This window comes from Macadamia integrifolia, chromosome 6, assembly GCF_013358625.1.
Source record: "Macadamia integrifolia cultivar HAES 741 chromosome 6, SCU_Mint_v3, whole genome shotgun sequence".
NCBI classification, from domain to species: Eukaryota; Viridiplantae; Streptophyta; class Magnoliopsida; order Proteales; family Proteaceae; genus Macadamia; species Macadamia integrifolia.
The window spans coordinates 28,434,150-28,446,602 of record NC_056562.1 but is presented as its reverse complement, the minus strand read 5'-3'; the positions used below and the strand labels follow the sequence as shown (position 1 = coordinate 28,446,602).

At 37.9% G+C, this 12,453-nt stretch overlaps 2 protein-coding genes across 3 annotated transcripts in view; one reads left to right on the top strand and one right to left on the bottom strand.

Annotated features, from left to right (window-relative positions):
• The first annotated feature begins 1,896 nt into the window (after positions 1-1,896).
• Positions 1,897-11,411, top strand: LOC122081709 (F-box/LRR-repeat protein At5g63520). 2 transcript variants are annotated; one of them, XM_042648905.1, is made up of 10 exons: positions 1,897-2,133; positions 2,260-2,367; positions 2,487-2,579; positions 2,767-2,898; positions 3,013-3,117; positions 3,233-3,272; positions 3,850-4,047; positions 8,797-8,978; positions 9,860-9,942; positions 10,804-11,411. In XM_042648905.1, the coding sequence occupies exons 1-10, from the start codon at positions 1,906-1,908 to the stop codon at positions 11,258-11,260; spliced, it is 1,626 nt and encodes a 541-aa protein (XP_042504839.1). In that variant the 5' UTR covers positions 1,897-1,905; the 3' UTR covers positions 11,261-11,411. The 2 variants fall into 2 exon arrangements, with proteins under 2 accessions (XP_042504839.1, XP_042504838.1); XM_042648904.1 differs by having other exon boundaries at positions 9,860-9,978.
• A 680-nt stretch (positions 11,412-12,091) lies between these two features.
• LOC122081710 overlaps positions 12,092-12,453 on the bottom strand; it is a 2,580-nt gene continuing 2,218 nt past the window's right edge. Inside the window, exon 2 of the mRNA XM_042648907.1 lies at positions 12,092-12,304. Coding sequence (XP_042504841.1) covers positions 12,256-12,304 — 49 coding nt within the window. The 3' untranslated portion in view covers positions 12,092-12,255. The remainder of the gene's footprint in view (positions 12,305-12,453) is intronic.

Here is a 12,453-nt window from a genome sequence, read left to right as displayed (position 1 = left end):
GTTTTTTTTAGTTGGTATATAATATTTTATTGTCCCAAAGGATTTATATGCTTATAGTATTTTAATGTTATTTCTGTAATTATTGACTTAAAAGAAAAGAAAAGAAAAAAAAACTGTTTCTGAAACAAGCATTACCAAACGGCAGAACTGTCGTTTTTTTGTTATGAAACTGTTCTAGAAACAGATTCACCAAACAACATTAAATCGTTTAAAAACAACGTTTTGATACAGAAACCGAAATTTTCGTTTTTAACACGAAACGGAGTTTCTGGAACAGAAATGATACCAAACGGAGCCTTAGATAATGGAAAGGTTTCTAGTTTAAGTCTCCTACCCACTTTGAATAATTAATTAATTAAAAAAAAAGAAGGTAAAAAGCTCATTTGAATTTTGAACTGTCTAGTAAGAGTATTTTTTTTTTTTTTGGGAGGGAGTTTTTTTCTTCTAAAAATGGTAAAAGAATGTTAGGTGGCCCACTGGCCCCACCCAGTTAAGCATAACTGTGTGATTCATCTAATTGTGTAACACAAACGGATGATGTGGCAGTTCCGATTGTTACATGTTTTTTCGAGAAGAAAATTGAAAGGAAGAGGAATGGTCTGCATTGGTCATTCGTTGAATCTCGGATTCGGCTCCTCTATAGCGCGGGGTGAGTCATACATTGTCTAGCTCACCTCAGGATTGTGACACTTGGACTTTATTGATCTTGCGATGTGGGTGGCTTAATCCTTAGGGAAAAAGATACATCAGCGATACACCATATCATCTTCTTAATCAAATCCCTGAGAGATGGATGCAAAATTTTAAATAACAAAATAGGGTTTTTGGCGCGGGAACTTCCTCCTTACCTTGGCGTTCATCCCACCGTTTCTAGTCTGCTGTCGGCGTTCATCTCGTCGTCTCTAATAGCTGCCGGTGACTTCTCCTTTCTTTGTGCGACCATCGTCTGGAACGTCCTCTTGCATTGTTCGACAGACAAACTCTATTTTAGTTGCTGAAACTCAGTCTGGTGAAACCAAAATGGCATGAACTGGATGCTGGTTTCAACCTCACAGTAGGAAGGTTTAATGGAATAAATTTCAGAGGGTTGGATTGCCTTGAATAAAGAGCTCACCCTCATGGTATAAGGAATTATGGAGGATGGGTGAGGGAGATCGAGTCCACGCAGTGAGGGACTGCTAGGTTGTCAAAACAGAACATGATATCAACATTGGTGAATAATTAGAAGGAAGTAAATACAGGTCTGTAGTGTTCTAAAACCCTATTTTTCTTTTTTCTTTTTAAATCTTGCATTGACCTGAAAGGGTTGTGATTATAAGAAAGTGATGATCGCATCTTCAAATATTGAATAAAAGTAAGAAAAAATGGGTTCGGCCATTGAAGGATTTTATAACACTATAGACCCATTACAAGCATAAGCATGGGGCTAAAGCTTTCTCTTGTCGCAAATGTGGAAACACTTTTGCAGTGAGAGGATATTGGAGAACTCATGAGAAGAACTGTGGGGGGGGGGGGGCTTTGGTTTAAATGAAGTATAAAACTTATCAATTCCAGACGATGATCGTGTCGAGAAAAGAGAAGTTGCCGACGACCCATTAGAGACGGCGAGATGAACGCCGACAACTTATTGGGGACGGCGGGATGAACGCCAAAGGTAGAGAGGTTCCTGGGATAGAAAAAACCCTATTTTTTGTTTTAAAAATCTTGCATCAATCTGAAAAGTTACGATTATGAAAAAGTGATATAGTGTATCGCCAACATATATGTTTTCCTAAGGATTAAGCCACCCACACCATAGGATCAATAAAATCCCAGTGTCACGTCCTATCGTTTGGCTCACCCCGCGCTATAGAGGAGCCGGATCCTTGAATCTTAGTGGTCTCTCTCTGCTACTATAAATACTTAATGGTAATGGACGAGGATTCGTCATCTAAGAGAGCGATGGAAGGAGAGAAGAAGGGCCGATGCTTAGCTTCAATCGAAGAAGACACCCTTCGAAACGTCCTCTCGAGGCTCCCTGCCTCATCCTTCGCGTCCGCGGCCTGCGTTAGCCGCTCCTGGAACCGTGTCTGCAATCAAATCCTCTCTCGCCCCAAGCTCCTTTCTGCTCTCTCCCTTAACCCCCTTCTCGAGGTATATCGTATAATTCGTAATAATAGTTGCCCTAACCCTAGTTACCCTACTCTTCAGGTCTTCACGTGACGATCCTCGTCAATTCTCTTTCTCACATTCGATTTTGGTTTTGCATTCTCATTTCAGGTTGCTGTAAAAGAGGCTATCGATAAGGTCTTGTCAGAGCCGATTCGACCACATTTCGCCATCGCCTGTGTTGGCCGGAAATTCAGCCTCAAGAAGACCCATCGGCTTGTATCTATTCTACTCCCTCCCCTTTTTTTTTTAATGAAATTTTCCTTTTCCCATAACCTCCGCGTTCTCCCCCCCCCTTCCGCTGTTTTTTTTTTCCCCTGAATAAAGCTACGATGTAGGTTACAGAAAGTTTGAGCTCCCGAATACCAATTGTCGTGTCTGAAGCTGGTGGTATCATCGGCAGCGATGCTGTTTCCAACGAATTTAGAGAGGTGTCAATCTTGTGCTTCTTTTACTTATTCGTTTAATTTATCCGGATTAAAATCTGTGAAGTGGAGGCTATAACAATAAGCTAACTATATTTTTGTTTATTTAGTTTATTCAGATTAAAATTTGTAACGAGGATTCTGTGACATTGAACTATAGTCATTGTTGTTATTATCTTTTTAATACGTTTAGGTTAAATGGGGGAAAGATGATTGGGATGCAGTGCATAATTCACAGCAAAACATCAATCTTGGTATCGTTCTGATTGTTGGATTCGTGCCAGGATTAAAAGTCAGTGCCGTTCCGTTGTTGCGGCCGATGGACGTAAGAATGCTGAACATGAGAACATCTAAACTATTCATTTTACTATCTTTCCTCAAGTGCTTTTTGCGCTTTGCAATGGTAAAGGGAACTGAACTAAGATCTTGCCAACTTCAGGAGCCTCTTCCAGTCCCCTTAATTGACAAATTTGTGACGGACATCAAAGACTATGCGTCCTCTGTATCTGGTTGCACCTCCCCGGAAGCGATTTTGATGTTTGCTGTAAGTTAATATTCTTTGTCATTTCTAGCTATGAATAGGCTTGGATTTTCAGAATTTGTTTTCTTCCTCGTTTGATTATTCCTTACCTTTTAACTGGTGTTTTGGATTATGCTAGAGTCAACATTCTGACATGAAACCTGTTCTCGATAAAATGGGTAAGCATTGCCTTGTACATTTTAGTCTTTCATTTAATATTTGTCCCTTCTTCGTATTCTTTACATTTCATTTTTAATGTAAAACAAAGCAGGGGTAAGACTGCATATGCTATGACCCTCCCCAGACCCTCCAGTGGCAGGAGCCTCGTGCACTGTGTACGCCCTAAAACAAATTTAGCAGGCCTCTATGAAGGCTACTTTTGTTTGGTGTATTAGTGGTTTGTTGGGTATTCAACACATAGATAGAATTCTTGCCAGGTGTAGTCTCTAATTTTATTTTTACATGTCTTGTTATTTTGGAGATAGTAAGTGGCCTCCAATTTTATTTTTATGTACCTTTTTATTTAGGAGTAGCAAGAGTTTGCTAGATGTGATAGTCTTAGGTGAGAAATATGTAAGCCTGTTATCTGACCATATCACAATTCTAAACAATTATCAAGTTTCCGGCCTAATATACTTATGTTATTTGGGATTTGTGTTAAGTTGCTTCTGGCACATACTTTGGGTTTTATGATGTAAATTACAGTCTCCTGCTAGCCATTAAAAAAAATAATTTACAGTTGCCTGCTGGATGCAGACTATGCCTTCTCTCAAGAAACTGTCATTGCGGGTGATGAGTGTGGTTGCTTCTTATATAGCAGTGGAACTGAATTTGAAGTCATTGGTGGGAGCAAAGAATACTTTTCATGCAAGAATACTGAAGAACAGATGTACCAAAATAAAAAATGCAGTGCTGTTGGTATAGTCTTTGCTAAGGATAGAGGCAATTCTCCTGGTATGTCATTTGGCTATGCATTTAAGATTTTGATTTTCTATCATCTATATACAAGATTGCATGCGTATGATTATGAGCATGCACAAGAGGAGAGCTCAATCTAGGACCTGAAATGAGGAAAACTTGTGAGTGCAGTGCCGTGACATTCTTTGGAAAAAAAAGAAAGAAGAAAGAATACCCTACTTCCGTACTTTCTCAACAAAATGACAAATGTTCATTGGATTGAGTAGATATAATAGTATGGGAGAAAGAATGCTTTATGTCTAGCATTTCTCACGCCAGACACAGTGATGTAAATAAGTCACTTGGGCTTATTTTATTGTAAATAAGCCTTGGGTTGTGTTATGTAAGTGTTAGACCTTTGATCCCATGGGTTTTCTTTAAAATGGGCCACTTTAATGAGCCTAAAATATGGGTAGAAGGTAGAAAAACGAGATTTAATTCATTAGTTTAATTAGTCATTTAATTCAATAAATGCCCATTACGCCATTGGTTGGTTGTAAAGTCTTATATGGACTATTAGTTAATTAGTCCTACTCCATGTTGGAGTCATAAAATCAAGTCCTAGTCCTATTTTGAATTCCTAGTTGTAGTAGGAGTGTCTAGTCTTCTTTGAAAACTAGCATCTAGTCTTAGTATGATTGTAAACTTCCCCTCTATAAATAGAGAGACATGTACCATTATTTGGCAGATTTAAATAAAAAAGATTTGCAATCAATTGCTTAGAGCAGTCGGGATAGCTGTGGGTGAGAAGCTTGGGCCGAGATAGCCATCTCCTCTCCCACTTCCCTGGTTTCTTCCTTACTTTAATCACTTTATGTCATTTCTATTTTCTGTATACTGTTATTAAAAGTTCAGACCTGTTAAAGCATTCAAAATCAAAATTGGCCAGCCAAAGAGTTTTTGTTCTTGAAGCCAACTGACCCTCATTGCTGCCCAAGTCTGATATCTGATCTGTAGATCATTTGGAGGACTGGTTTTATACTTTAAGAAGATCAATCGATCCTCTCTTGAAAGTTATCTGAAGAAGACAAGTTGTTCCTACGGAATTCTTCACATTCTCTCTCCTAGGTCTGAAATTAAGAAAACACACAACTCCATAACTAGCGGTCAAAAGCTCTTCATATTTGACGATTTTTGTACCCTTGGTGGGCCCTACAATCGACCAAATTTGTAGCTCAATTAGACTCCTGCAGACCTGGCCGCACCTCTCCCTCTCCAGCTCTAGCTTTATAGCAGGTCTTTCTGTCTCCTATTGGGTTGAGTTTTGGGCTGGTTTTGCTCCTGTATGGGTATTGTAGCCTTGGGGGTTTATTTGATGGTCTTATTTCTTTGTTTCTTGGTCCTATTTGTATTGTTTGGGGTTATAAATTGCTGGAGTAATTTTTTTGTAATCTACTCCGGCATTAAGTGGTATCAGAGCTATGGTTGAAGAAAGCTCCAAACAATCTATCAGAGCCTAACCGAAGATGGTTCTATTAGTTTGTTACTATGCTGGACAAGTGATACATTCTACATCCTTGATTGGTTAGATTCTCTGGAGGAATATTTTGACTACTATAACTTGACAGAGACACAAAAGCTTCAAGTTGTTTGCTTCCGGTTGATTGGTCGTGCTAGAGATTGGTGGAGAGTCTATGAAAAGCGACTCCGAGTTCGAGGACATGAGCCTAGGACTTGGGAAGAGATGAAGTACGAGTTAGCGACACAATACCTCCCTATATATTTCCCTCTGAAGACTCTTCCCTCCGAAGACTTTCCCCTCCATAGGATTCCCATCAGGATACATTCATAAGCCTAAAATTCAAAGAATTGAAGGAGGCTACTGCTGCCCAATCTAATGATCAGCCACGTTATTTTCATGGGGAATTCTTTGAATGGATGCGTGAATTAGAGATGTACTTTGACAACTACAACTTAGCAGAGACTCAAAAACGTCAATATGCATGTTCCCAGATGAGTGATTGTGTTCGAATGCAATGGAGAGTCTGTGAAAGGCAACTTCAAGCTTAAGGATGTAAACCTAAAACGTGGGACGAGATGCAATATGAGTTGGCAGGCATGTACCTATCTGAGCATGAATGAAGCAGGTACTTCCTTCCACCAGATGTCCAAAAGCCACCCACACTTGACAATAATATGAAAGAATCATCGGCCTCTATTGCAAAGGAGCAACAAGAGAAGACATCTCTGACCAGTGAACTAGAGTCAAGTTGAGGTTAGTGTTAAAAATTTTCTAGCCATTCCTATTGTTGAGGAAGAATTAGTCATTAATGTTCCCATCAACGAGACTCATGTGGAAGAAGTTGAAAGCAACAAGGTTGCTACAATGGGCAATGAGGTTGAGACTGAGGACTTGACACTATAACAACTATGATGATTGTGAATAGCCAAGAGGAAGAGCCTAAGGGGTTCAAGACTGAAGTTGTGTTTGAACCATCAATGGAACCGGTTGGGAACCACTAGGTAGATGAACCAAAAGAGTTTTATGTTGTATTGAAGTTAGAAGAGATCAAAGGTGCATATGTAGATGACCCTATGGATACATCTGAAGATGTTGAAGTTGAGCATGTGGAGTTCGTCATCCCATTAAAGTATCTTGAAGATCGAGCTCCTCACATTCTAGACTACATCTTTGTTACCAAAGAGCTACCTGAATTTTTCTACGGCTTGAAGAGGGATGTGTAGCATGATATAATCACCCTCATACTCTACAAAAGTCGAGGACGAATTTTTTTTAAGAGAGGGCGAGTTGATGTATATAAGTCACTTGGGCTTATTTTATTGCAAATAAGCCTTGGGTTGTGTTATCTATGTGTTGGGCCTTTGATCACATGGATTTTCTTTAAAATGTGTCACTTTAATAGGCCTAAAATATGGGTAGAAGGTAGGAAAACGAGATTTAATTCATTAGTTTAATTAGTTGTTATTTAATTCAACAAAAGCCCATTAGGCCATTGGTTGGTTGTAAAGTCCTATATGGATTATTAGTTAGCTAGTTCTATTCCATGTTGGAGTCATAAAGTCAAGTCCTATTCCTTTATTGAATTCCTAGTTGTAGTAGGAGTCTCTAGTCCTCTTTGGAAACTAACTCCTAGTTTTAGTATGATTGTAAACTTTTCCTCTATAAATAGAGAGGCATATATACCATTATTTGGCAGATTTGAATAAAGAAGATTTGCAATCAATTGTTTAGAGCAGCCGGGATAGCTGTGGGTGAGAAGCCTGGGCCGAGATAGCCACCTCCTCCCCCACTTCCCTTGTTTATTCTTTACTTTAATCACTTTATTTCCTTTCTATTTTCTGTTTACTGTTACTAGAAGTTCCGACCTGTTAAAGCATTCAAAATCAGAATTGGCTAGCCAAAGAGTTCTTGTTCTTGAAGCCAATCGACCCTCATTGCTGCCCAAGTCTGAGATCTGATCTGTAAATCCTTTGGAGGACTGGTTCTATACTCTAAGAAGATCAATCGATCCTCTCTTGAAAGTTATCTAAAGAAGACAAGTTGCTGTTCCTACAGAATTCTTCACATTCTCTCTCCTAGGTCTGAAAATCAAGAAAGCGCATAACTCCATACCCATCCGTCAGAAGCTTTTCATATTTGAGGTTTTTATACCCTTGGTGGGCCCTACAATCGATCAAATTTGTAGCTCAATTGGACTCCTACAGATATGGCCGCACCTCTCTCTCCACAGCTCTATAGCAGGTCTTTCTCTCTCCTATCGGATTGAGTTTTGGGCTGGTTTTGCTTCTGTATAGGTATTGTACCTTTATTTGTTTCTTGGTCCTATTTGTATTGTTTGGGGTTATAAACTGCTGGGGTAGTTTCTTGTAATCTACCCCGTTTTTAGGTGGGCTGTGAAAAGATGCCCCTACCCCCCCCCCGGCGAAAACAGGGGTTGTGTCTGGGCGTGAGGAAACGCTAGATGGACAGCATTCCTCCTCCCTAATAGTATAAAGAGATCTTTTTTACATCAGTTCACATCATGATATAGATTGTCATTTGTTCATGTTGGTCTCAAATTCTACCAACAGTGTCAATGGCGATGTTTATTCACCAATATAAATTATAAATACAATAAAATGAATGCATGTTAAAATAAAAATAATTTAACAACAATAACGACAACAACAACAACAGTCTGAATGGTGATTGGCACTTAATATCCACATATAGAACAGTGCCATCTCATGGTCTTTGGGAGGAATCATAATCAAATGATTAACGTTCTAAAAGGCTAGATCATAGGTGCACAAGTGAGTTAAAAGAGTAGAACAAGCAATGAGGTTGAAGAAACTCTCGCAAAAATGTAAGGTGTTTGAATACAGAATGATCTGAATTGGTGGTCCAGCTAAGATGAAAATAAGTTTTTCAAGTTCCAACTGTGTCTTGTAAGTCAGTATTACTATATTTCTTGATGTGGAAACAAATATTTTAATAGTTGGGTTAAAGCACTTCATGGAGATTTAAAAAAAAAAAAATATATATATATATATATATATATTATTCAACCCATAAGTATAGTAATAATTTTGTTCACTTTGCAAAAGCATAGAAGGAATATGTTTCTTTTTATTTTCATTTTTAGAAACAGATCCGTTAGGAGTTGAAGTATATTTTCTGGATGTGCTGATTAGAACAGATATGTTTATCAATACTTTGAAATCCTACATCTTATTCATACAAAGTTTTGTATTGCTCTCATTTTCCTCTTTAGTAAATCTTATGCATGTATTTCAATTAAGCAGATGGTGGGGAAATTCACTTCCATCTTGCATTGTTAACTGGTATGTCCCCTGTGGGTTCCACATATAAGGGGGCTTCAGTTAGAGTAACGAAAGATAAAGAATCTACATGGCTTACCGCGAGAAGAGAAGGGTCCAAGGAGAAGTTTGATGGTCGAAGAATTCTAGATGATATTGATGATGAGGTACTTGCTATTCCCCTGGATTGAGAATTTTGGCTGAATCATTATGCTCTAGACTAGTGGTATGTTTTGTGTAACCCTTTGATGAGTTTCTAGAAAGCCCAAGGGAGTAGGTTCAGAAATTCAGTTGAAGATTAGAACCGGTGAATAAATGAGGACCAGAATTAATAGGTGATAAAACAGTGATCTGGACTTCACATTTGAATCAAATTTTTTTTTTTTTTTTTGGGTGACAATTGAAATCAAATTTCAATAGAGCACTATATTTAGATATTGGATCATAATATCAAAAGTTGATCTTGTCGAAGGGGTCTGATCTTGATTTTCTGCAGTATTGTATTTGAGATGGGACTTTCCAACTAAGATCCGATTTCTGCAATAACTGGAAGGATTTAAGCAGCAAATAAATATGATCTAGCAGCAACATAGGGAAACCCAACACAGTTTCCAGAACAATAATCTGAGTAAAGAAGTATGGCAGAGGTCAGTAATTGGAAATGGATATCAAATAAGAAAATCTAAGATATCAGAATTCCTAGTGGTAGGTAGTAGGATTCCAATAATCTGATGGCAGGATCAATAGGCTGTCCCCAACAGTAACTTTCAATGGCAGTAACATGCCTTCGAATGCTTCTCAGGAATAGGTTGAATCACAGAAAAATAAAATAAGAGCAGAAGAATAAACAAGTAGAGAAGAAGGAAAGAAGGTATAGGGATGGGTCTCTCACTCACGGCTTCTCACCGATGGCATCTCACCATACTTAAAACTTCAAAAGTATATATTCACCCTTTTAAAATCTTATTAAATCAGGGGAAAGCTGGTGTTTTTACACTGTTTCCATTAAGAGGCTTGGGTGCATCTAAGTATGATTTGTTCATGACAGATCCAAAGTGATATTTCATGTGATGATTTCTACATTGGAGTTACGAGAAGAAGAAAATGTTTCATTGGCTCAGAGAAAGCGAGGTTTGTTTCATCCTTGGCATTTCATGAAATTGAAGGGTAAGATACCAGACTTCGTGTCATATGTCTTTAATCTATATCCAGTGTTGCATTATTTGCCAACTTGAGGGAAATATGCATTTACTTTGCAGTCTTTTTTGGTTTGTGTTTCAATGTTTATGGCATTCCTTTGTTCCATTCTGAAAAAGCAAAATCTCTGTTTCCAATCACCTTGGCACACTGCACCTTGGTAGGTGTTCCAACATTAGCTATAACTACCATTTGGCAATTCAGTTAGCACCCAAATTTATTTGAGATGTCCATGTCATTGTCTAGTCATGGCTTAAATTTTGATTTTTGAGACCAAACTGACTTATCCATGTGTTGTTGTAATGCCTTCTAAATTCAATTGAATAATTTATATCATTATTCTCTCTCTCCACCCTCCCCCCCCCACCAATAAGAGGAGGTCTAGGGGAAGCTGCTGCTTTTTCTGGGAAATTATATAATTATGTGGAGTACCTTTTTTTTGGGTAAATAATTATGTAGATTACTTCAATCTATAATTTGAGGCAGGTTTAGATGAGAAATTTTGTGGAAACTGCATTCCAAGCTGGAAAAATCTTAGAACTTGCAAAATTTTCCATTATAGTTCCAAGCACATATATATATATATATATATATTGAAGTTTTGTCTAAAAACGTTTGTCTATGATCTTCCTTGATACCATGTGATCTCAATTGAATATAATTGGTTCCTAAAAGATTGGATCAGTTTCTGTGTTATTTATTTTACTTGTTGATCGATGCCTGTCAAATGATCTCAATTAAAAAGTCATGTCTTCCTTTATTGATGTTTAAATTGCTATTTTTTGGTCTTCACAGTGCAGATGAAGAGTACCTTTATGTCAAAGGTGATGGAATCAAAACTGGAGATTCCTTCTGTTTTTACCATCCAAATCCTGAAGCTGCTTTAACAATACGTGATAGCGTCTACGAGAAATTTAGGAATTTAAAGCAGGATTGGGGGTCGAAAGGTTGCCATATTGTGAGTGGGGCCATTGCCAGTGGTGATAAGAAGGAAGTTTGTGGAGGTCTCATCTTCTCTTGTTATGGCCGTGGTGAGTCCTTTTTTGGGCGCCAACATGTTGATAGCTCAGTATTTTTGGAGAACTTCCCTGGGGCCCCTTTGGCAGGGATGTTTTGCTTTGGGGAAATTGGACGTGGTTCTACCATCATGAACAGAGATGACATACAAAGTCAATATTCTAAATGTTTTCTGCACGTTTATAGCTCAGTGTGTTTCATGCTTTTGCATACTAGGAAATCCTTGGGACACTAGATCCTTCAGAAGCCAAGTATCTTGGTCCCTGAAACAGCATTGGTACCAACTGGAGCTGGAGTAATTGGAAGTCGATTGTAAGAGTTTGATACTTGTTTCTACATGAATTTAGTATTATAGTATCAGATGAATTCTACTATTGCAATTTCCAGCCGTAGGTTTCCTCCTGAATTTGGTACATCACAAGACATGGTGTTCAAACCTTAACAGTATTTTGACTTCCATGTGTTTTATGCTCAATAACTCTTGTCTTGACCTTTCCAACCAATTTGGACCTCTTTGTATGAAACTCAGGATCCAGTTGAAAATTAGAATGGAAAGGTGCGATCATCATCTGTACCAAACTTGAATGTTAGTTTGACTTCCACGTTGCAGGTATACATGAGACATTTTGCCAAGCTTTGGTAATGCATCTCTTCTACTGTGTTTCACTAATTTTGGCTCCAAGCTTCTATTTCATTACATGAAGTGAAGATAGTCTCAGAATACATCAACCCTATTTCTCCTCACATGAGGCTTGTTATAAACATAATAATAGAAAGCTAAAACAAAACAAAAATTAAATGAAAAAAATAAAAACCTCGTACTTGGTTTACTGGGTTCTCTATACATGATTGGTTAGTTGGTATCAAAACCCACCAACCTACCCAAATAAGTAAAGGATAATAAATATTTTGAGGGTTCGCCAATAGCCCAACATAAAGCGTTCGTGTATTGGAGACTCGAGAATGTAAGCTTCCGTTCTTTCCTCCTATTTATTTCTTCAACCTTGATTAATCTTTATAAAAAAAAAAAAAAAAAAAAAAAAAAAAAAACTGAATTAATCAGAAGTAGAAAAGTAGAAAACGTAATCGTTTAAAGCACGTGAACGCACGACAAATCTTTGTGCATGTTTAGAGCCTAGCATGATATTGGTCAAGCTACATCATACATAAAACCAAAATGAAGATGTCTGTCACTACGAAATACTAGTGCTTGTCCTTGTGTACATCTTTTCAAGGAACTTGAGATTCCAATTCCTTATGCTTCACTTTTTCTGCTGCCCTGAAACAAATACACACATGTATGCTGTTTAGGGAAGTTACATAAGAAACAAGGTAAACTAACCTAAGCAAACCAAACCTCAAGGGCCATAAATAAAAGGCAAGGAACGAATAAATCCTGCGTACCTATGCCACAAGTTTTTTTTTTTT